At 50.7% G+C, this 27,474-nt stretch overlaps 8 protein-coding genes across 8 annotated transcripts; 3 read left to right on the forward strand and 5 right to left on the reverse strand.

The window, feature by feature from the left end:
• Nucleotides 1–726: 726 nt before the first annotated feature.
• Nucleotides 727–1,792, forward strand: SPSK_09504 (F-type H+-transporting ATPase subunit gamma; the record flags this gene model as incomplete). Its single annotated transcript, XM_016736076.1, has 3 exons — nucleotides 727–1,369; nucleotides 1,448–1,581; nucleotides 1,664–1,792. 3 exons carry the CDS (start codon nucleotides 727–729, stop codon nucleotides 1,790–1,792), a joined length of 906 nt encoding a protein of 301 aa, XP_016587550.1.
• Nucleotides 1,793–2,445: 653 nt separating this feature from the next.
• Nucleotides 2,446–6,582, reverse strand: SPSK_08325 (lysine-specific histone demethylase 1; the record flags this gene model as incomplete). The annotated part of the gene is made up of 2 exons (XM_016734926.1): nucleotides 2,446–5,926; nucleotides 5,963–6,582. 2 exons carry the CDS (start codon nucleotides 6,580–6,582, stop codon nucleotides 2,446–2,448), a joined length of 4,101 nt encoding a protein of 1,366 aa, XP_016587551.1.
• Nucleotides 6,583–7,880: 1,298 nt separating this feature from the next.
• SPSK_08772 (uncharacterized protein) lies at nucleotides 7,881–9,921 on the reverse strand (the record flags this gene model as incomplete). The annotated part of the gene is made up of 2 exons (XM_016735360.1): nucleotides 7,881–9,544; nucleotides 9,648–9,921. 2 exons carry the CDS (start codon nucleotides 9,919–9,921, stop codon nucleotides 7,881–7,883), a joined length of 1,938 nt encoding a protein of 645 aa, XP_016587552.1.
• Nucleotides 9,922–10,518: 597 nt separating this feature from the next.
• On the reverse strand, nucleotides 10,519–11,149 carry SPSK_09847 (ubiquitin-conjugating enzyme E2 W; the record flags this gene model as incomplete). The annotated part of the gene is made up of 3 exons (XM_016736415.1): nucleotides 10,519–10,787; nucleotides 10,846–10,999; nucleotides 11,108–11,149. 3 exons carry the CDS (start codon nucleotides 11,147–11,149, stop codon nucleotides 10,519–10,521), a joined length of 465 nt encoding a protein of 154 aa, XP_016587553.1.
• Nucleotides 11,150–12,403: 1,254 nt separating this feature from the next.
• SPSK_11011 (uncharacterized protein) lies at nucleotides 12,404–13,295 on the reverse strand (the record flags this gene model as incomplete). Its single annotated transcript, XM_016737232.1, has 3 exons — nucleotides 12,404–12,727; nucleotides 12,784–13,079; nucleotides 13,277–13,295. The coding sequence occupies 3 exons, from the start codon at nucleotides 13,293–13,295 to the stop codon at nucleotides 12,404–12,406; spliced, it is 639 nt and encodes a 212-aa protein (XP_016587554.1).
• A 2,030-nt stretch (nucleotides 13,296–15,325) lies between these two features.
• Nucleotides 15,326–16,823, forward strand: SPSK_09159 (Ca2+/calmodulin-dependent protein kinase; the record flags this gene model as incomplete). The annotated part of the gene is made up of 5 exons (XM_016735738.1): nucleotides 15,326–15,390; nucleotides 15,425–15,632; nucleotides 15,715–15,871; nucleotides 15,909–16,345; nucleotides 16,410–16,823. The coding sequence occupies 5 exons, from the start codon at nucleotides 15,326–15,328 to the stop codon at nucleotides 16,821–16,823; spliced, it is 1,281 nt and encodes a 426-aa protein (XP_016587555.1).
• A 666-nt stretch (nucleotides 16,824–17,489) lies between these two features.
• Nucleotides 17,490–18,897, reverse strand: SPSK_09219 (uncharacterized protein; the record flags this gene model as incomplete). Its single annotated transcript, XM_016735795.1, has 2 exons — nucleotides 17,490–18,425; nucleotides 18,532–18,897. The coding sequence occupies 2 exons, from the start codon at nucleotides 18,895–18,897 to the stop codon at nucleotides 17,490–17,492; spliced, it is 1,302 nt and encodes a 433-aa protein (XP_016587556.1).
• Nucleotides 18,898–22,771: 3,874 nt separating this feature from the next.
• SPSK_10841 (ABC transporter family protein) lies at nucleotides 22,772–27,445 on the forward strand (the record flags this gene model as incomplete). Its single annotated transcript, XM_016737104.1, has 6 exons — nucleotides 22,772–23,065; nucleotides 23,125–23,197; nucleotides 23,292–26,126; nucleotides 26,251–26,311; nucleotides 26,389–27,322; nucleotides 27,419–27,445. The coding sequence occupies 6 exons, from the start codon at nucleotides 22,772–22,774 to the stop codon at nucleotides 27,443–27,445; spliced, it is 4,224 nt and encodes a 1,407-aa protein (XP_016587557.1).
• Nucleotides 27,446–27,474: the final 29 nt, after the last annotated feature.

Consider the following 27,474-nt stretch of genomic DNA (forward strand, 5'->3'; position numbering starts at 1 on the left):
CACCGGGTCCTAAGCTGCTGTGATACTGTCTTTCAAGAGCCATTCCAGCCAACACAAAAAATTTGGCCAGCTTCTACGCAACTCTCATGTACGTATACAAATCGGTTGAAATACAGTGGGTCAATCACGTGATTATTTTTCCGAAACAACTCGACCCACCAAGCTGGACAGGAGGCAGGGTTGTGGCGGTGGTGGCTTGCACGATTTGTAGTCGGCAAAAAGGGACAGGCGGGCAAAGACTTCCCGGAAAAGCGCGAGAACAAGCGGAAACAAAGTTGGGGCCAAATGAAAAAAGACCTCAAACATCGCTCTTTTCACTCTCCACCTGCATCGACCTCACTCTCTATTCATTGAATCTTTGGCCGCCATCCACCAGCGACCAATTGATTTCTCTTTCTCCTGGACGACTTCTCGGTCACGCCCTTTTCTCTCCTTCCTCGTCGAACATGTTGTCTAGAGCGGCACGGCCAGCTCTGCGGGCAGGAGCTTCCGCTTCTCGGTAAGTGAAGCTTAGAAACACAAGTTGGATGCTTAGGACAAAGGAGCATGGAAAACAGGAATAAGTGGAACAATGGCCGGCGCTGAGGGATGCCCAGCTGCGCTCGATTGCATTGCGCGACAGGAACATCGACGGCCACAGGACGGATGAGCAGATGACGGAGAACTAGACGACTGCAAGTTGGATGGAAGTGGCGCATTATTGGAGGATGCCTGGCCAGTCACCAGATGCAAAGGACGACCAAGACTAACCACGCTCGCAGCTTCGCGACCGCCACCCCCGCGGCGTCGTACGCCACGCTCCGCGAGATTGAGGACCGTCTCAAGTCCATTCGCAACATTGAGAAGATCACCAAGACCATGAAGATTGTTGCCTCGACTAAGCTCAACCGGGCGCAGCGCGCCATGTTCGACAGCCGCAACTACGGAGAAACGTCCAACAAGGTTTTCGACGAGGCCGAGACCAAACCCCTCGAGGCTGGTGAGGACAAGAACAAAACGCTGCTCGTCGTCTGCAGCTCCGACAAGGGCCTTTGCGGTGGTATCCACTCGGGTCTATCCCGTACCGTCCGGAAGTTGTTCGCGGAGCAGTCCACTGCCGGCACTTCCCCGTCTTATGACCTCGTCATTCTGGGAGAGAAGTGCAAGTCGCAGCTGCAGCGCACCAACGGCAAAGACATCGCTCTGTCTTTCGCCGGCGTCGGCCGTGACATCCCCACCTTCGCAGAGGCCCAGGCCATCGCCGACCAGATCGTGCAGCTCCCCGGCGATTACAGCTCCATCCGCATTCTGTACAACAGATTTGTGAACGCCCAGACCTACGAGCCCACCACGATCGAGGCCTTCTCCGAGGAGGCCATCGCCGCGTCACGTACGTTTCTCACGTCACATTTGTTTTCTCTCAACGGCCCTAGATACCTTTAGAGGTCAACTGCTAACATATATCCAGCCAACTTCTCTGCTTTCGAGGTCGACGAGGCTCTGCTTCCCAACCTGCGCGAGTACGCCCTTGCCAACTCCATCTTCTGGGCTCTTGCTGAGGGCCACGCTTGCGAGCAGTCCGCCCGCCGCAACGCCATGGACGTAAGTCTGCATATCGGCACTTCACTGTTATCGTTCTACTCTCGCCGCAAGAAATACTGTGTACTAACCTTTCCCCCTCCAGAACGCTTCCAAGAACGCTGGTGAGATGATCAACAAGTACCAGATTCTCTTCAACCGTACTCGCCAAGCCGTCATTACGGGCGAGCTGGTCGAGATTATTACTGGTGCCACTGCTTCTGAGGACATGTAAATTATGTGTAAAAACGCATGAGACGGCAGCGGCGGGGGCAATATTGTAGGAGTGAATGAGCCAGACGAGGCCTGCAAGGATGAAATGAGGGCGTCCTTTATTCTTACAGCCTCTCGTGTTATTCACAAGTCTCTTAGCTTGGGAAAACAAACCACAATTTCTTCTTTGTTCCCCTGTCTGTTATATTTTATGTTATTTTCTTTTGTATACAGAGCCGGAACAAAACAACTAATAAATTTCCACAGCTAACGCGTGTCGTCATGGGCGTGAAAGCTAGCCCTAGGCACTGGTGATAATAGTAGAAGTTTGTATTACCAGGAAAACTAAAATCCCAATGTGCGGTAATGACTTTCATGAATATACTCCGCATAGAGGCGGAGCCTATCACGACATCGACATTACCGTAAGCTTGCCGTTGTAAGAATTTTATGTGTAGTTTTACCACCTGTAACTCAGCGCCCGGTTTTAGAGCATATAAATATATATGTCGTATATACAATGTAGTTCAAGAATAACACAAAATGGTAACCTGGCATCAGCATACGGAAAGGACCAAATAGGCCATCAACCAGGGTAATGACAAGACATTAAACCTTTCATAAAAGGCGCAGGAAACTAAAATGTCAAAAGCCGGCAAAGTTCCATCCAGGATATCAACCGCTCATTTCTACATCACTGTCGATTCCTGCTTGACAGTTGGTCGTCCGCCTAAGACGACGGGCACTAATAGAACTCGAGCGTTGTGGTGTCCCAGTAACGAGGTCGGAGACTGACGGTGATAATGTCTGTGGCGTGTGCTCAATATCCTGTTCGCAGGTCCTGGGATGCTCAAGCTCGTAGGCCACACGTAGATCCGAAGCACGTTGGTCCCACTCGGCTATCATCTGGTTGTATTCACAAAGAGCCGCTTCGTACATCTGTTTTTGAGCCTCTGCTTCATTTGCAAAAGGACGCCTCTCCTCTGCGCTAGCACTGCGCCACATTTTGGACGTGAGAACCCGTACTTCGTTCGGGGTGGAACGACCTTTGCCAGGGCGACGTCCTTCTTCGCATTTTTTGCGTGCCCGTTCGTAGTTCGCCTTACTAAATAGCGAATAGGCGCTCTCCGACCCTCGAGGGGGTTGCGAGGGTCGGTCTCCAATCTGACTGTTGATGTGTTGTTGGATGTGCGATTCTCGTACTTCCAAACGCTTGCGATTGTTTGTCTTCGCCTCCCCGGTGTTACTTCCGCGACCACCGCTAGCACTGATGCTACTACTACTTTCATCACCAGTCTTCCCTTCATCTTCGTCTAAGGCAACCTTTCGTTTAATGACAGACGTCAAAGTCTCTTTCGGAGGTACCAACGGCGTCGGGATATCGATTGGGCCCACCAACTCCTCGAAAATGTCTGATGCTGCACGCAGGCCCGATAGGTAGGCTCCATGAACAGTGGCCGGATGTGTCCCAATGGTGTGTTCACCCGCAAAATGAAGATGCCTTCCCACAGGACGAGCCATAGAATCGTAATCGTCAATCTCCATGCTGGGCCCAGCTGATGAATAGCTGCCCCGAGAAAATTTGTCCGAAGCCCACCGTGTAACGACAGCCTCAATGGGCTCCGGAACGTTCTTAGCACCAAACACGCATCGTAGGACGGAAGTAGCCTCAGAAACAAGCTCATCATTGCTAGCCTTCTCTGTGTCGAATGCAGCATCACCGGCCATGAGGGCTACCAAGCAAGGGATACCTGTCGTCCTTGAAATATTGAACCATTGGAACATCCGGCCCCGGCGCTGCGAATACTGCCTTTGATCGAGGCTATATCGGTTGGCTGGTTCGCGTAAGACACCAAATATGTCGCGCTCTGTATCCCAAAATGGTTGGCGGAATGTGAGAATGATCTTGTTGAGAACGCCGTAGCCGAGCCGGTCAATCGCGTTCGATTTCCATCTTGGTAACGGCGGGTCAAACTCGACGTTTCCATGCTTAAGAACTCCAAGGGGTATCGTACTGATAACGTAATCAGCTTCAAATTTGTCCCCATTTTCAAATTCGATGATCACGGGGGACTTATGCTGTTCGTCCTGCTTGACATGCCTGGCACGGTTATCGTCACCGGACTCATTGATGGCGATTTTTTTCACTGCCATCTGTCTCCGAACATCCAAGGGCTTAGGGCAAAGCATCAGACCACGAGGCACGCTCTGGTATCCACCAATGATCATACTATGCCTTCCTTCCCACTCATTCCCAGCATCTATATCCCAGCCCTTGAGACTCAAGCGGCTATGGTTTATAGCATTGCTATATTCCAGATTGGCAATGTGCCAGTTGAGAAGCCGGTAGTCTTGCGAGTTCAAATCAAGAAGCTCTCCATATTGCCTAATTGCATCTTCAACGACGGATCCAAGGGTTGCTCTAGGCGATTTAGAAGCAGGGTCCAGATCCAAGTCTCTCGACTCCAGGACTCCCGGTTTCAATGACCACCCCATACTCTTCAGCTTGTGTGCTGCATTTAGCGTAGCGTGCGTCCCGGGTTCCAGATGGGCTCTCCCTGTAAGTCGATCAGATGAAACAGGAACCAGATCGGCTTGTGGAAGCCTCCCGATTGCATATGGTTCTTCCAAGGTGGCTTTTTTGTGCCTTGGTGGCTCCATTGCTTTGGGTGTCGCATACCGTAGCAATGTTGTCTGTTCCCAAGTTGCGACTTCAATCTCAGCAGCCGCCATGGTCGATGGTATTACCGCTTCACTGTCTTCAATCGAAGCAATAGTAGGGTGCCCCTCTGAGGTATTGTCACGGCCGTCATCCATGCAAGAATGATTTCCTTCAATGCCCTTTGGTAGAGGCACTTTGAACTTGTACTCGCTCACGCGGTCAAGGCATTCATTGAACAAATTCTCTACCAGACCGTCCCGCACATCATCGACAGGTTTGCCGTTGATATCATATATCGTTGTCGCAGTAATTAAGGCGTGGTATCCTAGGCCCAGCTGACCACGAATAAGGGTGTTCATCGGGTTGCCTCGGTCGAAGCCCGTGACAATCATACCACCCATTTCAGCAGTGCACCGGCTTTGGTGAAAATCCGGGTGTTGGTGGCGGGTCTGGACTTGGAATGGTCGCGAATAAACTCGGCCACCTATCCGATCGCGCCCCTCTAAGACGACAATACTGGGCACATCCACGCCCAGGCTGACAAGTAGGTCGTGGTGTTGCTTGAAAAGGTTATCCAGCTGGCGAGCACAGCCGAGCCCAGCCATACCAGCGCCAATGATGGCTATGGTCTTCTTCTGCCTGTGTAGAGAATGCGACGTCATACTTTCCGATTTCAGCAGTGATGCCTTAGCACCCTTGTCCTTCGGTGGCTCCTTAATCTTGACACATCCAAAATTGATGTATCCTCGGCGGACAAGCCAGTCAAAGCAAACACCAGCTGCCCTGAACCAGCGCCTGTCTCTAGAACAACCCATGGCATCATTTCTCGTCACAGCAGTACTGGGATTTCGGAGCCAGAACCGAAGAATCCCGTTGCGTATATTGAGATATGTTGTGACTTGTGCGTGGCTAATATGGTGACGAAGCATTGCATGCTCTTCTTCGTGTAGCGCATAAGGATTCAGTCTGGAAGACTCCGCCGCCGCAATACACTGTCCTGCGTACTCCTGCGGTGTGAGGTCAGAGGGAATAGAAGACTTCGGCCGAATTTTGAAAATCGGTCGTCTGGATACAGAGACCCTCTTTGGAGATGATGACAAGGTGCGACATTGGTGGGGTAAATGGTCCGGATCGCTTTGTATCCCCGATAAAACCTTCGGGGCAGCCGCATCCTGTACATTACTCTGAGTTTCATTCATGCCTTGACAATCACATTGAGGGACCTGCAAGGCTGGCTTAGCCTCGGCTTTGGAAGATATGGGCCCAGCAGTTGGCATGGCAGAGTTGCTGTCTGGAGGTGTCTCATACTGGCTGGAAATTTCCGAGAAAGTAGAGCTCGGTCCGGACACATGTGAGTGAGAGGAAAGAGACGATAACGCTGTGGTCTGCACGCCTTCTTGCAAGACCACGTGTCGAACGACAGGAGACGCCAGCGCATTTTGTGATCTAAGCAGGACCAAAACGGTAAGAATCGAGCCAATGAGTTTTGTCGTGCTATGAAAATTCTAGGCCAGAAAAATAACTACTTACGCTGTATGCAGTGAAGCTTGTATCCTCGTGGTACTGTCACAAGCGCGTCTTTCAAACTCCTCCATGCCGGATATACTGGCTTTCGTTTGGAGCCCTATGGTTGATGTGCCCGGATCCATGAAAGGTAGTTCGGTTTTTTGAGACAAGTCGTCTTTTGATGCCGTTTCAGGCTTTCCTTGTGGCGTGGCAGGCAGGGAAGTGATTTGAGGAACAGTTTGTGTTGTGATGGCTGATTGGGAGTTGTCATTGGATGCCCCAAGTGGAAGGCCTGGGTCTGTCTGTGTTGTCATGGCGAGCTCACTGACAGTATCCGTGTCCTCTCCTTGAGACACCTTGGCAGCTGATGGACTCGAATGCTGGTTGGACAAGTTTCCGCGACGTATGTGGAAGGTAGTCTCGTTTCCAACAGCAGGAGCAAGAGGCTGGGATAACGAATCTGGCAAACCTTTCTCCAGCACTAAATTTGATTCCTTTGTCTCGCCAACGAAGTTTCTCACCTCACGAAACATATGCTCTCCGTATTTATCAGGAAGTCCAGGCGTTGAGCTGGGTTCGATCGTCGACGGTTCATCTTGGACTGTAACCTTATCATGGACCCGGAGCGTGGTAATGCTATCCATTTTCTAGGATCCGAAAGTTCAGTCTCGTTGGCCTTTGTCTCAACCGTACACTATCACTCCAAAAGTGAGTGGGCGTGGTATACACAGGGCGTTATGCAGCACTCTGTGACGGGCAGCCCCATCATCGGTAATCGGCGCGTGTGTATCTATGTACTGGCCGTCCAAAGTATGTAGATACGCGCCTAAGCGTTCGTTCATACAACCTTCCGAGACGAGAATGAAGTTTATTCTTTCTAGACGGTACGCGTTCCTTCCTTGTTTGAAGGAAAGCCCGCTACAAAGGCATTCAATGCAGAAAGGAGAGTTTATCCAGCCTGGTCAACTGGGAATAAAGTCAGTCAAAGCGATATGGAAGCACAATATGACAAATTGAACTGGTAGGGATTAGGATCCCAAGACATCTCGAAGCTGTGAACTCGGTCGGGTGGGATGGCGAATATCGTACCAAGAAAAGATCGAGCGCGTAAATCGTGAATCTGGCACAATCAACAGACTTGGCCTGCCCGTTTTTTTTTGGTCTTTCAGGGTTCGTATTGATATCGTCGTCATTAGACTCTTCGTTGAGTCAATTCGCTTGCACTGATTACCAGTTGAGGGCCATCGGTGAAAGTATGATTCAGCTGAGGGCGATGTGTAGCCAAGGTAGAATGGACGTTGCCTCTGGCTGCGGCCTCTAGGGGATAATCGTCTTGATGTTATTATAATTTTGTTGTAGTGACCTCGATCGCTACAGTCGTCTATGAGCATCGAAGGCAAGGTCTCTCTGCGGTAGAACCTACTGACGACAACAAAATATCTCTCCTTACAAATGCCCCTGTGTCGAATTTACCAGCGACAAAGTTCAGTCAAGCTAGCGAAGCGAAGGCATCACGTGATTAATAATTTTGCTACAAGAAAGCCAAGTCCAAAGTGTCCCCAAATTACACCAGCGACTTACGTTGCCCTTTCCTCCCTTACATAATTCGAATGAAATCAAAGCCCGCCGCATCGTTGACGTCGTCAAATTTTGAGTATCGAAAACGCAAAAAGCTATGCTCTAGCGAGGCAAGCAGTTATACGAATATAATGTATAGAAATTTTCTATTACAACCTTTCTGTGTATCGTTGCAATCATCCAAATACCTGTTGGCACCGTGGTATAACTCAGTGTACTTCAAAGCCCTACGGGGCTGTCGCGGCGTCCAAACCGCCATCTCGCTTAAATGATCCAGTCTCAACAGCAGCTGCCATCATCTTATTACCGCTTACAATTGATGTCGTGCAAACAACAATCCTACGCCGGCCTTATCCAAAACATGTTAGTATTCGAGTGCGGAAACAATGGTCGCTGGGGTCAACTCACCTTCTTCTTTCCGTGCAATATACCGTAACGCCGCAATCTCGGTGAAGGTAATGCCGCCAACGAATACAACAAACACAGTTTTCTTGTTTCCGCTACCAGATAGCAGCGCCCTCGCCTTAACAGCCTTGTCTTCTCCCTTTTGAAGGATATCAAATGTCTGGCCACGCACATGTTTAACCGCCTCGTCGAAACCGCGCCAGCCTTGGGATCCGCTAGTGACACCGTTACCTTTCGTGAATGTCAAAAGATATTGCTTTTGCAGGATGCATTGGACCAGCCGCACAGAAAGTGGCGCATACCCACTATAAACGTATGCAATGTCGTTCGGGTCCTGCTCGCTGACTTCATCGACGATAAGCCGCAGCTGCTTTCTGAGAAATGTGTAGTTGGTTTTTGTGCCCGTGGCTCCAGCAGAGCCAGCCATTGGAATCATACCGGCCAGTGGAGATGATCGTGGCAAAAACATTTGCAGGGTTTCAAGATTTTGCAGCGTTAGGAGGTGCTGGTATCCATATCCTTCGAGGATCAAACGTCGAAATTGGTCGTATTCCTTAGGTTTGATACCGCCGGAAATACAGGAGTAGATGCAGAGCAGGCGGAGGACTTGGTTCAAGGGTGTGTCACGGGCGATGAGCTCTTCGATGGCCTCAAATTGGGCGGAAGGGTCAGCACCTGCAGCAAGGTTTTGCTGCACCTCGAGAAGGCTGCTAAACTCGTCGCTTCGAGTGTATTTGTAAATCTCTTCAACAATCCCCGCGTGGATTTTGAGACTGGCTTGCTCGGCTTGGTAGCCCGGGAGCTTCTGGACAAAGTCTCGCAATTCCGCCGTGGTTCGCGTACTGTGTCGGCCTTCATAGTCGCTCTGGAGCCTACGGGCAACCTTGTTGAGCAGACCGCCGACAATGGCGAAATTGGCGTCACGAAGCTCTTCATAGAGCTTGTCAGATGAGTCCAGCTGAATCTTCCGTTTTCGCGTCCCTGAGGAGACACCAGAAGATGCACTCCCACCAGCCGATGCAGACGCAGATGCAGGTTGTGCGCCTCCAGAACTCGTCGAAGCCGCAGCTGCACCAACGATTGTCGAGTCGACATCGGTTTGATTGTTCTGAATTCCATACAATTCGTCGATCAGACCCTCATAGGTCAGTTGGGTGAGAAGCGGCGTGACTAGGTCGACCTCGCGGTCGATAATAATGACACTCTCAGTTGTGGTACTCGGTGTGAGGCCTACTTTACTAGCATCGCTAACGTCTTCGCCAGCCAGGAGTTCTTGGCGGAAGCGGTCCAGTAACTCAGCAACACGTTTGGCGTTGTCTCCCTTTCCGATAATGCGTGGAAAGAGACCGTGGCACTGTTGAATGCCCATGAGTGCTTTTGCGAGGAGAAACGACGCAGTCGGGTCTTTTGCGAGATAGAGGTCTTGGAAGGTCTCGTCTAGCTCGAGCGACAGCACATCATTTTCGAGAGGGAAAAAATATAGTGGTAGTTCTGAGATGCTCACGTCACCAAGCACTCCAGCCTCTTCGAGTATGGCATGCGTCACGAGCGTCCGGCGAGGCACCCAGAAAATATGAAAGTCGTGTCCGGTTTGGCTCTCTCGTTGCAGTCTGCGAATTTGGTCTATATGAATTTAAGATGCAAAACCGTCAATAATGAGGGCAAGGGTAGGTAGACAGCGCGGACAGAACGGGAGAGAAGGGCGTCTGCAAAGGGAAGTAAGCACCTGCTATGTCTTGTGCGTGGCGGCCACACTCGCCACGAGCGACGAAGATGACGTTGGTCTGACTCGTATCGGTATTTCCATTCTCGAGAAAGAAGAACTTATCAACACCGTAATCCTGTAGCGTGGAGACTTTGGCAATGGTGCCAATAGGCCCGGCGAGGCTCTTCTCGATGACAAGGTTCTTCTTGCCACGAACCGCCTCAAGGAGATACAGCAGATCTCGTCTCGCATTATCCCTCACCTCGCCGGTATCGAAGACTGCTTGGGGGGCCATGGCGAGCGCTATTGGCTTGTTTCGACTCACAGCACTAGGTTCGTGGGCGAGTCGTGGAGGGAGTAGGCAAAAGGTGGAGAGCGGAAAAGCGACCGCTCGGAACTGTATGCGGTGTCTAAAAGCCCGCACAATTGAATATACTTCAGATATGGCTATTGAAGGGGCTATTGGTGGCGGGGTGCAAATAGCGCAAACAGACAATGAAGTATGTAGCTGATGGAACCTGTTCGTGACGGGAAGCTCTATCTCAGTTTCGCGGCTGAAGGCCGATAAGTCGGGGTTCATACTGGGCCCACAGGACCCACCATCCGTAGCTCCCATATACTGGGACGAAATTATAGGTGTCGAAAACGCGTAATAATTAGTACAAGACACGTGCTACAATTAACATCGAGAGACGTACAGAGCGGAATCGGAAGAATTTACGGAATCAATATATAAGATGCCCCGCCCCCCCCCCCCCCCCGCCAGCCCCCAAGAAGACAAAAAAAGTTAACAGTTGGAAGATGGAATTGCTCTAAATTCAAAGATAATTATTGCGCGGCCCACGACTTGGGCCGTAGACACCGCACAAGTGCGCTGTACACACAAGAATAGTTATACTTTATTGTCGTGGTAGTAAAAGTTAATATCACGGGGCCGTAAACGGTTGGTTCGTACGAATTCGGCATCGCCAGGCGGCCGCTCATTTTTCGTATTGCCGGTCAGCATGCTCTGCAGGCTCATACAGACACTCTCAACGTTCTGGACGGGACTCCAGCCTTGTGACCCAAGTAGGTCAAGGCAGATGATGCCATTGGAGTAGATGTGTGGGTGCATGGGAATCGGCCGATCAGGGCCTTGAAGAAACACGACTTCTGGCGGCTCTATACAACAGTCAGAACAGTTCTTCCAAAGCCAAGCCATGTGGCCGACATCACTTACCAATTGGGTAAGTTGGGGGAAATCTAAACTTCAGTCGATAGGTTTGGTCCATGTATAGAGGATTCTGGTCAAGAACCTGGATGTCGGCTATCCATTCTTCAAGATTCTCCGATGATACGAGTGTGATACCAGGAGGCAAGCCACTGCTCCCAATCTGGATTGAAATTAACAAGCAGACGGTTGGCACTGGTTAGTGACCGGCTAAAAAAAAGTACCACGCTCCAGAGTACGGAAAATAGAAGCTTGGAAGGTGGCGGCCAACCTTTAATAGCTCCTTTTGCAGCCGCTTCTGTGAGGAGATCATGTCGTCTGATGAAGGTGTGAATCGTCTAAGTCAGGTAAATATAAAGAATACTGTGCGGTGGCTCAGGCGCTCGGTTCTGTGCGACGCACCTTCACTCTTAGATGAAGAGCGGGGGCAAAGATGCTACGGCAAGACGTGGTTTCGCGGAAGGGAGTCGATAAGCGTACTTCGTTAAGAGGGACTCACAGACAAGTTATAAAAGGAAGTATGACTGGTTAGGTAATCACTCGCCCTCAAAGTATTACAAGATGCCACGTGCCGTCGTGATATGCGAAGATCATAAACAGCCAGCTACGGTAAGGCCCTGTTCTGGAGCAGTTCGTCACGGTGGGTGGTGGTCAGGAGGTGCCGTCCGGGACTGAATAAAGGTCGAGTCCGTTCCTGTGCTGGATCGCAGGCTCCGTGCGGCGTCATATGCTTGCTTCGTTGCCGTTCGATAGCTTCGTTCGTAACGAAAGCCCAGTGAGGTGCTGTACGCATGGGGTGACGAGAAAACGGGCGCAAAGTTTTCTCGTTTGCACTGGGAGCGATTGAGGTTTAAGAATGGTTGGCGGCCGTGGCAGAAAAAGGCATTCTTCTTTGGGAACATGAATGTTTCTGTCGTTATTGGTGGGGCGGCATGGCTATTTTGCCTTGATGTTGAATGTAAACTTGGGGACTGTCTTGAGCGCATTGGAATTTTGGCTCAGGAGCAGGACCTAAGGCCCCCAAAAGTGGGTCCGACCAAGCCACGCCAAAAGTGACTTGAGGCAACGGGCGAAATAGTGTGGCGTAAGCCTGATAGCCAGCTAGAAATAGCTGACATGCGGCCATGGTCTAATATTGAAAGCCTGGCTGGCAACCCACCGTTCCGTTAGAACCTCGAAACGGTGATGAATGGGCGCCGGGGCAGTGACGTGAATGGTGGCTACATAAGAGGCTTCACGGCCCGTATGAACATATTGGACAACTAGCTTCTTGTCGGAAAATTATGCATTATTTACATGCTTCAGTATTACGCAGTAAAACGAGGGACTTTCTCTCGGGTTATCTCTTGCAAAATACCTAGGTCACTTTCCCTCCCTTGAATTCCCATGCCGGGCTTGTCAGAGAAAAGAGGCCTGATGTCATACCTGATTCCCGTTGCCGTACTGCCGTTGCTTTCGTCCCACTTGAGACCCTTCTATCCTGCTTCCGCTCTGGCTCCGTCCTTTGCTTCTTCGTGACAGGGCGCTGCCCCACGGCCTCATCCAAGGCTTCTTCATCTTCATGAGGTTACCGTTTTCTCGTCCTCGTGGCTGACTTGTGCACTGAAGGCTTTTGTATTACTGACTTTTTGGACATCTGACTTGAAGCCCACTCGACCCGGAAGAACTGGCGAGATTCCACCGTCTTAGCTTCACGGTATGTCTTTGCCTGTCTCATAAAGCGTTGGATGGCTTCATTCCGTGGCGCGCTTTGTTGATCGAGGACGCTCGTCTGCGGTGCAGACAAATCCTCTTCCGTCTCACCGGTTCTCCGGACCCCCGATTCCACAAGCTCTTCCCTGGCGTTGTCGTGCGACGGCTTGCGACGGTGGACAGTCCTGGTGTTCACATCCTGCCACCAGTATTCGAACTCGAGGTACTCGGTCCACGTCACCCTCTTTTTTTTACCACCGAGGATCTTGAGAAGACCTCGCGGTAGCCGTGCTTGGCCAGGCGTTGCCGTGCAGCCTTCTCATACTGCGCGAAGCCTCCATCCTTAACCTCCCTGATCAACTCCCACCGGCCTGTGTCCTGTTCCTGCAGCCACATGGTCCGCATAGTCGCTTCGAAATTCGGTTCAGTCACTATCGGTCCCGCTCCAGTAGACTCGAAGTGGCGCCGCTTCTCTTCTAAAGCTCTCGTCTGTTGTGCCGGTGCCCCTGCGGTTCTGATGGTGCCACCTCCGGAACTCCTTCCATCGTGCTCTCATAGAAGTAAAGTCCATTTTCATTTTAAAGCCGGCTACACAGGTTCCATCCTAGGGTGAGAAATACCCTTTGAAGCCGCGGCTCGCGTTAGAAAACAACCTAGAGAACTATGTAGATATAAAAGAAAAAGCGATGAGCCTAAGGTACGTTGACACAACATATTGCTTCGGGGCACTCTTTAGCTAAGCACAGACCTAAGAGGAACATCCCCATTAGACTGGCGGTTGGTACGAGGGTTGACGGGCTCCTCTTTGAAGGTAGGAGACGCGGCTCTCTTGCGAATGATTGGCGAGGCTGATATTGATGTTGATCACGTCGGAATTTAGCGTTTGGTGGGAAAGAAGAAGAAAATTGTCTCATCCGCCCTGTTATTGATACATAAAGTAAAGCTGTGATGGCTTTTACTTACGGCTTGGGCTTCTTATCTGCTCCCTTGTGGTGGATGAACCAGATGGCCATGGCGAGGATACATCGACCCGTATTAGGACGGCGTATCCACTATCAGCTTGATATCCTCGTAATAAAGAGCCTTAAGACGCCCACAGCTAACGGTTTGTTGCGAGAGCAACTAGTCCAGCACCTTCTCATCTTCAAGGTTAAGACCAACCACGGATCCGAGTAAGCCCATTGGGCCGAAAAGCTGCTCTAAATAGCCGTCCTTGGGCTTTTCCTTCTCACCAACCACAATTTCAGTCGCGCGGCATCCCGTGTATATAAGGATAATGTAACACCCCGATAGCTGCACGCAGTAGCTGGCCACGTTATCATCCCGCCTCGAAAAGCCTACTGTAGTGTTAGAAATAGACCACTACTGTAAAGAACGCAACAAACATAATAAATACGTCTCGACAATGGACGAAACAGACGTTCAGTGAGAGGACACGATATGCATAATAACATTACGCTATTGCAGCTAGCCAACCAGGTCGCAAGTGCGAATGCGGCTCTACGTCCAACTCAGGCACACACTCTGCCACAGCGCATTGGTTCTTCTCCAATGTGTTTTTAGTATCCTACGATGCCGCACAGCGAACTCGCATCTCTGCAACGATTGTCCACAGCGTAATTACTTATCCAAAATGTCGTGTCATTGACAGTGGCATCTTACACAATTATCTTTCCCGTACGGCCATGTGTCGCAATGATTTGGTCGACTGGCCGTCGTTCAAGGCGATCCTGCCCGAAACGAGCTATGGGTGTGCGAAAATGTAAGATATTAATCCGTGGGGCTGTGCCTGACCATTCAGCCCCATGGGCACTCCAACGTATCTTATTTTCCCCTGCGCGGCGCCCTCAATGCGAGGCATCAAGTGGGGGAGGGCCTCCTGGGCAGCCAGGCTGACCAGGCCACCCAACACAACCAGACACTCGCTCTATCTGACTCCTCCGTCGTAGTGAAGGCGCCACCCCTCCTTCTCATCTTGTTTCTCGGCAGCCCCTCTCTTGACTGCATTATGAGCCCTCCGTCAATGTGAGCCTTACTCGCGAACTATGCCGCGGGAGGCTGAAGCCATTCGGCGGCTGCCAACTTCGTACTTCGCAATTAACTTTAGTTTGCTCCACCCCTTTGCAAGGAGCGGATATCCTTTGTTTTTCTTTCAACACTGCTTCTAAATTCTTGGCCGTATTTCTTGACGCAATTCTCGTTTCCTCCCTCGTCCATCGTGTGCTTTTCCCAACTCAGTTCCTTGTATAGGGCCCTATTCACCCTCTCCCATCGTCTCTCTCCGACCTTTCCTACTATATCTCCCGTTGATGTTCCCTACCGTCAGCACGCCCACGATTCCGATAAAGAAGCTGCTGCCACCGCCGTTAATACCCAACCGACATTGAACCAATTCGTGCTGCCCAACAGTCTGTGAAAGCGCATCCACCGTCGGCTCCGAAAACTCTGCCTGCCCGCCTTGCGCCCATTGAGACTCGTTTGTGTGGACCTCCGTCGCTACCCATATAGCCCACGCTGCTTGCGTCTCAGCTGTCCTAAATCAATCATCTCGTGTGCCTTGAGCGCATACCGGATACAATCCCTGTGATATATGGTGCGCCTCGAAGGGGTTCCTCAATACCAACTCCAATATGAGCTGTAAGTCGCAGGCTATCTCGTTCCAGCCGAGGGCCCTTCTTGTTGCCTGCCGGCACTGTCCTTTCGCGGTCCAACAAGCAATTACATGCAGCTCTCTGGATAAGGTTAAAGACTAATACCAACTTGTTCTATTCAGTCTCTAGTATGCTAAGCCGCCTTCATGGCCAACCCGACAGCTATGACAAAAAGTTTGGACACCTTCCAACCGTCAAAGACGCGTGCACTGTTTTCTTTCCAGCGGCTGCTGACTCCCTTACAGATCCAAATACCACTTTGGTCGCATGCTCGGCGCAGGCACATATGGTATTGTCCGCGAGGCAGATGGCCCGACCGGAAAGGTCGCCATCAAGGTCATCCTGAAAAAGAATGTCAAGGGTAACGAACAGATGGTCTACGACGAGTTGAATCTCCTCCAAAATCTGAAGCATTCGCATATTGTCCGCTTTGTGGACTGGTTTGAATCGAGGGTAGGACTAAACTCCCTTTATCTGTATTGGCTGAGAATTTCTTTTCTCTCTTCTTTGATGACACTGATACATTGTCCGGTAGGATAAATACTACATTGTCACGGAGCTTGCTACGGGCGGCGAGCTGTTCGATCGAATTTGTGAGCAGGGCAAGTTCACCGAGAAGGATGCTTCGCAGACCATCAAACAGGTTCTCAGTGCGGTTGACTACCTGCACAAGAATAACGTCGTGCATCGAGGTATGTACATATTTTAGCTTTAATGACGGCCCTCCAGGTTTTCATTCCTTTCTCTGTGGCCTTATTTGTCTGACAATGGGCTTCGTAGACCTAAAACCGGAAAACCTTCTGTACCTTACAAAGCAGTCTGACTCCGACTTGGTTTTGGCTGATTTCGGCATCGCCAAGATGCTGGACAGCAAGGACGAGGTCTTGACCACGATGGCAGGCTCGTTCGGCTACGCGGCGCCCGAGGTCATGCTCAAAAAGGGCCACGGAAAGCCCGTCGACATGTGGTCTATGGGTGTCATAACGTACACCCTCTTGTGCGGTTATTCGCCTTTCCGTTCCGAAAACCTGCCCGACCTGATCGAGGAGTGCACATCTGCCCGTGTCATCTTCCACGAGCGCTATTGGAAGGACGTTAGTGAGGACGCCAAAGACTTCATTATTGGCCTACTTCAGCCGAACCCGGATGACCGCTGGAGTAGCGGAGTATGTTGTACAATTATCTGTCCATCGTAATAACGCAACAGCTAGGCTAACACATCTTTTCCAGGATGCGCTGAAGCACAAGTGGCTGAGCGGCGAGAGTGCCACTGAGCACAACTTGCTGCCAGAGATCAAGGCTTACATGGCAAAGGCTCGCCTGCGCAGAGGCATCGAACTCGTCAAGCTTACTAACCGTATTGAGGCTCTCAAGATGCAGGAAGACGACCCCGAAAACTCTGATATGCAGACTGATACAGCAGCACCACTCCAGAAGGCGGCCGCTGCAGCAGCTGCCCAGGACGACGGAGCTTCTGGCAGCGTCGGCGCTGAGAGCGGCCCCACCGACAAAACTAAACAGACAATTCAAAAAGTAAAGGGAGCCATCTTCCGGGAGGTCGTCATGGCCAAGGTCCGCGAAATGCGCCAGCAGGAAGAGGTGCGCAAGGAGGTCGAAGAGGCCAGCAAGCAGGGCTCACCTTGATTTTTACTTGGGAAGCGTTGTCAGAATACGCTGCAAAATGGCAGTTTAGGAGTCAAGTTGACCTTTTACGTTTTGGTTACTTTGGCCACTTTGGTCATGGTTATGCATGTTGTTTAATTAACGCTCCGCCTTTTCTTTTATTTGGGCTGTTTGCTCTTGTGGGACTGTTATCGCCCCCTCTTTGCTATTTTATAGGACATTTAACAAATCAAATCAAAGTAACTACATTGTGCTCGGCGCATTCCTGGGGAAGGGCATTTGTCGTTTCGTTTCGGTGATAGTTATCAGTTTTATGTATATTGTTCTTCATTCTTGTTCTCTTGGCTCTTTTTCTTCCCCCCTCGATCAATCTCAAAAGTAAAACACCTTAGCATTAGAGTATACTTTAGGAAAACAATGAACGCTCGACCGACAGGACGAACTGAAAAATACAATTTCCATATAGCACAATAGACAAAGTACAAGAAACAATCAAATCATACATGATAGACATTGGTTAGTAAAAAAAAAATTTCAACTATGACACGCCCTAACACCATCGCTGGATGGATACAAAAAAAGGAATATACAAGCGTCAACCCCAAATATACATGAACAGTGATGCACGTGTCGCGGCACACTGTGAACGGGCCGCGACGACAAATGGAATAGGATTAAATACGGTCATTAGATGAGCTCTGCGAGAGCCGCATTGCGAAGAGCTTCGTATCGGCTCGGGTCAAAGCGTTTACGTTGCCAACCCTGCTTCCGCAGACGCTCGATACGGGTTTTCCGGTCAAGACCGTGCGCAACTTCTCCCGGCGGCACCAGGTTAATATTTTCTGCAATATCGTTGTCGCCGGTGGGCGGTGTCTCGATAACAGCCTCCAAGTTTGCCTTGTGTTGTTCAAGTCGACATTTCAGATTGGCGAGATGCGCACAGTATCGACTTGCCGAGTTATCAAGCTTGCAAGAGCGGCCATTAAATCCAGCCTCTAGGTCAAGGACTCCATGGCTTAAGTGGTTAAAGTTTTTCGAGGCCCTTGGTGTAGCATCCTCGTTGTTAGCCCGCTGTAGAGTTGGTATGGACTTCTTTGAACAGCTAGGGGTTTCTGGTAGATTCTGTCGAGCTAAACCGGTGACAAAATACTCATCGAAACCCAGAGTAGGCGAATCGGGGCGTATGTAAGGCTCAAATATAGGCGTGTCCTTTCCGGGCAATTCAAACGAGACCTTCTTCCTGGCCGGCCCGAGCGAGAATGAGAGGCTCGGCGGTAACGAAAACTCCAGCTGGTGTAGCCCGGCGTTCAGATCTTCCGAATAGGTTACGGAAGGGGTGGGGGAAGAAAAGCCCGTCTCTGATGTCCAGACCCGCGAGCTGATGGAACTAGATGGCGAGTGTAGATTTGATAGGGGTGGCAGGGTGAAGCTCGCCCGGACCCTGGATTGGACCAATACTTCAGCATCGTGAATAAGATGGCTGGCTTGGCCGTAGTGCTCCCGTGCCTCCTGCAAGAGGCGGGCACGGTACGCGGAAGGGGAGCTCAGCGGTCGAGCACACACCTCCATTGCGGTCGCAGCATAGAAATGTAGGGAAATTAGATACGCTGGCTCGACGTCGGACTTTGATAACATGTCAGTATTCCAGCCTGTGTGGAGTATTTTGAAGATAAGGCCGGAGAAGACCAAGGTTCCCGATTAAAATGACCTGTCGAGGACGATGACTCACCACGTCTTTCGCGTTGACCAGAATCTCGTTGCACCGTGTGAAGCATGCACGGTATCTGCGGTGTGCGTGCTGCCGTTTTACCTCAAAAATAGCCCGCTTCCAGTCCTGATTTGAAGGTGAAGAGAGTGACAGACGCTTTGAGGGTTTTGGCTTGGACGGATTAGGAAACGAAGCCTTTTGTGGTGTGATTGTAAGTGTGTTTGGGGGCAATGAGGGCGACAGAGGTGAGCGAACACGCGGAGGCAGGTGGCCTCTGCTCTGGCCACGTGAATAGTGACTTGCTGCTTGATCCAACGGCGCAAAGATGACGTTGGAGCGGTTCCCAACCACTACAGGATTGAGCATTAAGGGGATAAGGCCCGGCATTGTAGAAAGTTTAAAGAGTGTTGATTTTCTTTATCGTCAACTTCCCGATGGGACAAACACCAGGCCACGAGAAGGGAGGGGATATGATATAAGTGGTTCTTGGTATTCGAGGTTTCTTAGTCCGGGGCAAGGACAGGCAAGGATGGGACCGAAAAGGACGGGATGGGGGTGTGCCGTTCGCCTGCGCCTGAAGCCTCCTCGAGGTTCTCGTCTTCTCGAAGTGATTAAAAGTCCGGGAAGGGGCAGATTTCCGTGATCGGCAGTCGCCAAACAAATGGCTGTTGCCAGGCTCAAGGGCGGGAAGCGACCGGGCAGCAGCTTGTATCAGGCGTAAGAAAATGAATCGAGCCAATTAGGCTGATAAACTGTCGCCTAGACGTGCTTCAGACTTCCACAAGACTGCAAGGGAAGAGGTCGAAATAATAAGCCACCCAAAAAGTCAAGGAGCTGGCACACGGCAAAATGCACCATAAAAAGCGTACCGGGAAGCGACTGGAACGGCCAGGAGTACCCAGAAGGAGGATGCGACGATGCTGGTGATCAGGCGAGGAAATCAAATCCGGCTAAGGGGATGCGTTGCAAAACTGGGGCTGAAATGCCAGAGCCTTGTGTGTGGAACAGGCACACAGAAAGCCAATTGCCGTGGAAAGTAGGCCAAGCAATCAGGAATACTTATATGTTGCACAAGGTACGATGTATTCAACTTACGCCGTATACTATGTAGGATGGCTGGTATTGGTGGAGATGGGCAGGCAAGCTTACTGGTAGAGGGGGTTGAGGAAAGTCTAAAAGCAGACTCAAGAATAAGGGAAGCATATAGCAAGTCTGAAGTTAAATCCAAAGCGAACAATGGGGCCATTGCCTGGATAATAAACGATGGTGAAAGACAGCCTCAAGCATTCAAATCAGTGGCGGCATAATCGCAGACCGGAGCCAATAATTACGACTCACATAGTATGCACAGAACAGGGAGCGCCCCACACACGTATAACTATCGTGGCCAGGCCCCTCGCTGTAATAGCGTGAACGCCATCTGTGTGCTACGCCAACTCCCTGCGCTAAGCGCACCTGCTTGGCGCGTGCGCTCGCGACGCAGGGATCCTGCCGCTTGGGTCGCTCCTGGACCAAGCTTTGCCTAATAGGGACTTGCATTGGCCAACATAAAACATAATCCCCCAAAACACACAAAATAAAACAAATACAGAATAAACGATTAAAAGACACAACTGAAGTTGCTTATGAATTCACCCCGAGTCCAAGAAAGACGCACACTATGCAAACTGCCCTTAGGCAGGTCGAATGGAAACTTTCGCTGTAGTTAAAACGCGAAGGCAAAATAGCACAAATGCCAGGGCAAGAAAGCAACAACATCAACAGCCCTGCAATAGGCAGCTGCAGTCTGCGACCGTCCTGTTTCTTTTCCCAGGTGTGCTCGCCTCCGTGTTTATTTAGATGATGGTTAGTTCAAGGTTACGTACCGCGTTGTCAACCAACACCGCCCTTTGCCACGAGTTGGTATATGCAAGGGGACAGCAAGCCTACACGGACGGTCGCGGATCCACGAAATATCACTATTCCGCGTATCTTCTCTGTACTGCACAGCGCATATCGCGTGTGCCTCTTTGCTCCGCTGGCGCCAGAACATTTTCGAAAAGTCTGCCTCCCTGCATCCACTTTGGTCCGGCTCTCTGAAATCGGGTTGAACGGACATCAGCCACATCATGTGCGGCAGTTTGCATGTGCCATATGAGATGGTCTACATGTCTCATCCATGCCTTGTTTGAGTTAGGGGCGGTTCGGTGTTCAAAGGGCGTCAGAGATCAAGGGATAATATTTGGCGGGTATTTTTGGGCCTATCAAACAACATCAGTTACGACAAAAAAAAAGTAAAACAAGAAGGAAAAGAAAAGGGAAAGGAAAAGAAGAGAAAAACGGAACGCGTGACGAGAGTAGTCAAAAAAGAAAGAGCAAGAAGCCGAAAGCCTGGCATCGACCAGGGCGTTTGTCTATCACAAAGGAACTGTTTACAGGATCTGTTTGACGAAATGTAAACTGTCCCTTTGATATTAAAAAAGGTGATTATAGGATTAGGAATAGACAGATGTTACACATCAAAGCAGCATGTGCCTTGACCATTACAACTATTGTGATACGTCAAAATCCAGCTTGCTAGAGCTAGATATGAGGTGGTAGGCCGCTTGATCCCAGCATTAAGGATAAGATCGAAAAACATGCCTGCAGCTGGCCGCTCATGCGCTGCGTCCGGTCCTGAGCCATTTTGGTGGTACGACTAGGTTTGAAACCGAGAATCGCGCTGTTAGAGCCGACCAGACTTGCATAATAGCTGTTCAAAGAGACATTAAAAAAGGGGGGTGAGAATTCTCCAGGGCACTGGCACAATTATCAGCCAAAGGGAATAACTATGCCGTGTGCAAGTAATCGTAATACACCGCAGAAGAAAATATGCAAATCGAGCTTTGACCTTCGCTCTAGACGCGCGAACGCACAAGGTCACCTGTCGCCGCGTCTGGAAACGTTGCGGTGCAGCCCAAGGTATCTTTGTGCCGTAAGTACGGGGGAAGACGCTGTAACACCCTAGCTCTAAAATCTCAGGTGTGCATGCGACAGGCACAGCGTGCGATGCATGTCCAGGCGAGGGCGGGATATTAAGAAGTCGGACAGGAATTGAAGGTTGGCAAGTGGGGGACAACCACGGAACCTGGAAGTCGGACGATAGACCGTCGGACACTGCCGAGTCACATCCGTTCGTGGCGAGCGTGCTGTTGACGACCTTTGGGGCCGGAGACGGGCAGGATCAAGGCCAGCCACGAAGGAGTGGTTGTGCGAAGGTGTGTAAAGTAGTGGTCTGTAATAACTGGAAAGGAAAACACGGGGCAAATGGATCCCGTATTACGATTACTCTTTAGATACACTAAAAAGTTGAGTTTAGAACAAGGGCCGCAGCTCCTAAATCAGTTACTGTAGGGGCCTTATATTGTTTTTTTGACGGGTGCCAAGATGTGCCGATTGGTGGGTCGTCCGTCCGAGGCAGAAACTGTGACCACTATTTGGGGGCCTCCTGTTCGCTGTAGGAATTCTTATGTCAAAACGTCTTGGGTGGTAATACGATTTACGCTGAAAACATTCTTACAAGTAGGACTGACAAAACATAAGATTATGTCTGGTGCTGTGCCCCTGTTAGGGGCTAAGGCCATATACGAAATACGCTGGAACGCATATTAGTGTGCTTGACCAGTGCCCTAGTCGGTCGGCCTGTAAAATGGCGGCCGGCCGGGGCGCTGTAAGACTCCGAGAGACAGCACGTAAGACGAAAGTCAGTGAAACTGCAGTCCGTGAAGACAGTGCTGCTGCCTCGCGGACCCTGCGAAAACGAATCATCCCGTGGTTCGGAGTAAATACATTTGTCCGAAGTAATACAAAGGGCGTAATTGCCTGAAGAACTTTATTCTGTCGACAACGGCGCACCTCGTCGTGTCTTATTTCTGACTGGTGAACAAATGCAAGAGGAGACTACTGTCCCTTTTTTGGACACTTTTCAATGTCATCGACGTTACACGACTCTGTCGTTTCTCCGGGTACTTGAAGAAGGTAGTGGCCCTTGCCATTTTTCGCTGCTGTTCATCTTGTCGTTCGGCCATTCCTTCCTTCCCTTCTACTTCTCTCCATCGATTTGTTTATTTATTTATTTATTTTTCATTTTCTGTTCCACGTATTTATTCACCCATTTCCGCGTTCCTTTGATTTTGTAGGGCCAGATCTCGGGCGCAATGATACTCGCCATTGTTGACTACCAAGCCCCTCCAACCGATCTTCGTCGACCGTGTCTGGCACTGAGGCAGCATATCGCGACAGCATGATGGCCGCCGAAAACAGCCAATCGCCCAAGTCTACACCTGGCCCCTCCGATGACAACGGCGCACCGACCGCGCCGGGCTCCGCAGCCAACGAGGAAGCCGACATCACAGGACACCATGATGACAGTACGGTCAGCGCTGCCTGCCTAGCGCCGGCGCCCCTGAAGGCGGCCGGGACTGTATCGGAGCGTCAACCGACCTTTAAAGACTTCCTCCGTGTTTTCTCATATGCCAACAAAGTTGACTGGTTCCTGATGGTGGCTGCCTGCGTATCCTCCATCGGCTCTGGCATCGTATGTCGTCCGCCTTGTCTCTGCTCCTTAGCCCTGTTCGTGTGACACTGACCCCGTAGACCCTTCCTCTTATGAACGTCGTCTTTGGCAAGTTGGTCGGAAACTTTAGTACCTCTCCTCGTGACAGCTCCGGTAAGCTTGTTTTCTCCGCTAGCCGCTCGTCGAGGTCGTTTCCTTAGCCTTCACGAAGTAAACCCATGATCTAACTAAAAGTGTTTATGCCTAGACGCCGAATCATTCCAAAACGGTCTCAACAGACAGTCCCTATACATCTTCATTCTGTTCCTGGCCCGGTTCATTCTTAACTACATCAACAAGTTCTCCTTTCGCATGATCAGTGCTCGCATGTCAGCCGCCATCCGCCTCGATTATCTCTGCTGCCTCTTCGGCCAGACCATCCATGTCCTGGACTCCATGCCTTCTGGGGCCGCGGCGAACACCATTACCACCACTGCCAATACTCTGCAGCTAGGAATTTCTGAGAATCTTGGCACATTCATTGAATTCGCTGCCTGCATTCTCGCATCTATAATTGTCGCCTTTACGTACAGCTGGCTACTTACTCTAGTCATTTCGTCCGTTCTGGTCTACATCCTTGTCGTCGTCTCTATTGTTTTGCCTTATGTTGTCAAATCCGAGGCTAGTTTGACACGTGCTGAAACGGTTGCCAATTCCATTGCCTCCGAATCCTTTGGCAACATCCGCATGCTGATGGCCTGTGGCGCCGAAGACAAGATGGCCCGCAAGTATGGCGAGTGGGTTCAAGTAGCCCGAAAACATGGCCAACACATGGCGCCCTTCTTGGCTTCCATGTTTGGCAACGTCTTCTTCTCGCTGTACGGTGGCTTTGCATTGGCCTTTTGGTTCGGTATGAGGCTGTTCCGTGAGGGCCGCATTCACGACGTTGGCACTGTCATTGTGGTTGTCATGTCTGTAATCACTACCATTGTCTCCATGGAGCGCGTCGCCACGCCGCTGATTGCTGCGTCTAAAGCTATGGTGGCAGCTGGGGAGTTTTTCGCAGTCATCGACGCACCACGGGCCGTCTCCGGACGGCTTGCCGAACCCGACGTGTTTGCCACCGAGGACATCGTTTTTTCGGACGTCGACTTTGCTTATCCAGGCCGCCCGCACGTCAAAGTGCTTGATGGCCTGAACATTCGCATTGCTGCAGGTAAAGTCAATGCCATTGTAGGGCCCTCTGGCTCTGGCAAGAGCACCATTATTGGTCTCATTGAGCGATGGTATAGTCTGCGGAATGACCAGCACGTTATCGAAAAGGTGGCCCAAAAAGACAAGAAAAAGGAAGCTGAAGAAAAAGAGCTCGAGAATCAGGTCAAAAAAGACGCCAAGAACAAAAAGAAACAACGAGAGGAAAAGTGCAATGCGACTACGGATACCAACAACAAGAGTGGCCGATCGGTCGGAGATGCCAAAACCGACCCCGTCGCCGCTGACCTTCCCCGAATCGAGCTTAAAGGTTCCGTTTCCACTTGTGCACACAGCCTTGACGAGATCGATGTCAAGTGGTGGCGCTCACAAATTGGCCTAGTGCAGCAGGAGCCCTTTTTATTTAATGACTCCATTTTCAACAACGTGGCCTTTGGCCTGGTTGGGTCGCCATATGAAAATGCAACTGATGACGAGAAACGGGCGCTGGTTGAAGAGTCCTGCAAAGAAGCCTTCGCTGATGAATTTATTAACCGTCTCCCAGAGCGTTACCAAACGCGGGTGGGCGAGTCGGGTGCCAAGCTGTCCGGAGGTCAGCGCCAGCGCATAGCCATCGCCCGGAGTATCGTCAAAAAGCCGAAAATTCTTATTTTGGACGAGGCCACCTCAGCCATTGATGTGCGCAGCGAGCGCGTTGTCCAGGCCGCGCTCGACAAAGTGTCCCGCAACCGCACAACCATCACCGTTGCTCACCGACTGTCGACCATCAAATCGGCAGACAAAATTATCGTGCTCCAAAAAGGCCAGTGTGTCGAGGAAGGCACACACGAGCGTCTCTTGGAAAATCAAAACGGTGTTTATCATCGACTTGTGACTGCACAGCAGCTATCGCTTGGTGACGATATTGCCACCACTAAGAAGGAAATCACTGTGAGCGACGGTGATGACACAGGCGCAGTAGTTAATGATAAACATGGCCATGCGGGCGGTGATGAAACGGCCGCAAGCGACAATTCAAACGATATATTGGACAGCGCTGACAATGCGCCACCCGTCGGAGCAGTTGGACCCCTGGGTGCTGCGTGGAGAGACACAAACTTCTTTGGTAGCTTTGGCCGACTGCTCTACGAGCAGCGGTCTGGTTTTCCATACTACGCTGCATTGGTCTTATTTGCTGCTGGCGCTGCTTCGTCATCTCCGTTGCAAGCTTTTCTCTTCGCCAAGTTGGTTGTCATTTTCGGCGAGCTAAACTTAATCGTCGATGGCAATACAGGCCTCACTATGGACCAGGTAAGCCACGACGGCAACTTCAACTCGCTCATGTTCTTCGTGTTGGCTATCGGGACCGGTGTTGCTTATTTCGGACTTGGCTTTGTAGCTACATTCGTGGAACACTTTATTTGCGCTATCTACCGAGAGCAGTACTTCGTTTCCATCGTCCAGCAGCGCATTGCTTTCTTCGACAACGAAAAAAACGCATCGGGAACCCTGACGAACCACGTTGGTGGTGATCCAAAACAACTGCGACAGCTGCTTGGAGGTAACATGTCCATGGCTGCGACATCCGTTTTCACCATCGTGGGTTCACTTATCATCTCGTTCGTCTTCGGCTGGAAACTGGCCTTGCTTGCCTTTGCTGTTGTTGTCCCGCTGGTGCTTATATCTGGATTCTATCGCGTGCGGTATGAAATCGAGTTCGAAAGCATGAATGCCGCTGTGTTTGCGGAGAGCTCTAAGTGGGCGGCCGAAAGTATTGATGCCTTCCGAACTGTCACAGCACTTACCCTTGAGGAGGTGATCTGCAAGCGGTATGAGGTTCTACTTGCTGAGCATGTAAACGACGCGTTCAAGAAGGCACGTTTCAAAACTCTCATATTCGCCTTGAGTAACTGTATGTTCACCCTTTTGCGTTGCCATATTCATGAACACCCCCGCCCCCCCCTCTTTCTCTCTCTCTATGTGTGTGTGTGTTTCTTCACGTCCTATGAAGTCTTCATTGTATTGACAGATATTAGCCATCTCGCTTGCTTGCCAGGCCCTTGTTTTCTGGTATGGTGGCCATCTCATATCGACTGGGTAAGTACTGGTTTTGGCCCCGTGTGCATGTATCTGGGCTCTCTCTGATAAATTTCGCAACTTTTGCAACTGGATAGTGAATATTCGGCTACAGGCTTTTTCGTTTGTTACATGGCTGCAATCCAAGGCGCGGAGTCCGCTGGCCAGGGCCTAAGCTTTCTTCCAAATGCCGCTCAGGTCACGTCTGCAGCTAATCGAATTCTCGGAATACGGGAGACGAAGAGCGTCGACCAGGTGCCTCTGACAGAACGCCTACCGGATACAGATGCAGCGGACGACGCCCGCATCGGAAACCGTGGTGCTTGCTTAGAGTTGCGAAATGTTCACTTCCGTTACCCCACCCGCAACGTGCCCATCTTCAGCGGACTCAACTTAACAATAGAACGGGGAAAATTCACGGCCATTGTCGGCGCCTCGGGATCTGGTAAAACAAGTATTATCGCCCTGCTCGAGCGTTTTTACGACGTGGAAAAGGGGGGCGTGTTTTGTAACGGACGGGATATCACGGAGGTCAACGTCCAGACATATCGGAAGCTTTTGTCATTAGTTGCGCAGGAGCCTGCCCTATTCCAGGGCACAGTCCGGGAAAATGTGCTGCTCGGCGTTGAAGAGAACGCCGTATCAGAAGCCGACATAGTCCAGGCCTGCCGCGATGCATCTATTCACGATTTCATCGTGTCTCTGCCAGATGGATACAACACGGACCTTGGTAGCAAAGCAATCTCGCTATCGGGCGGTCAAAAACAACGTGTGGCCATTGCGCGTGCACTCTTGCGCAACCCCCGCGTGCTGTTGCTGGATGAGGCAACGTCATCTCTCGACTCAGACACCGAAAAGACGATTCAGGCCACTTTTGAACGCATTGCCCAGGGACGCACGACTGTCGCTGTGGCGCATCGTTTGAGCACCATCCAAAAGGCAGACGTTATTTACGTCTTGGGTGATGGTGAGGTGCTTGAGACGGGCAACCACTCTAGCCTTTTAAGCAAGCGCGGTGTGTATTGGAGCATGGTACGTATTTGTTTTTTTCTACCCTCACTCAGGATGATTTATCACCCTGGTCAAATCTTCTTGCTCTATTTCTTCTTGTCGTCTAATCATTCACAGTGCCAAAGTCAAGCCCTTGATAAATAGTTTGTCATTGAGGTATGTTTGTGATTTTA

Source organism: Sporothrix schenckii (assembly GCF_000961545.1).
Source record: "Sporothrix schenckii 1099-18 chromosome Unknown Cont44, whole genome shotgun sequence".
Classification (NCBI taxonomy): domain Eukaryota; kingdom Fungi; phylum Ascomycota; class Sordariomycetes; order Ophiostomatales; family Ophiostomataceae; genus Sporothrix; species Sporothrix schenckii.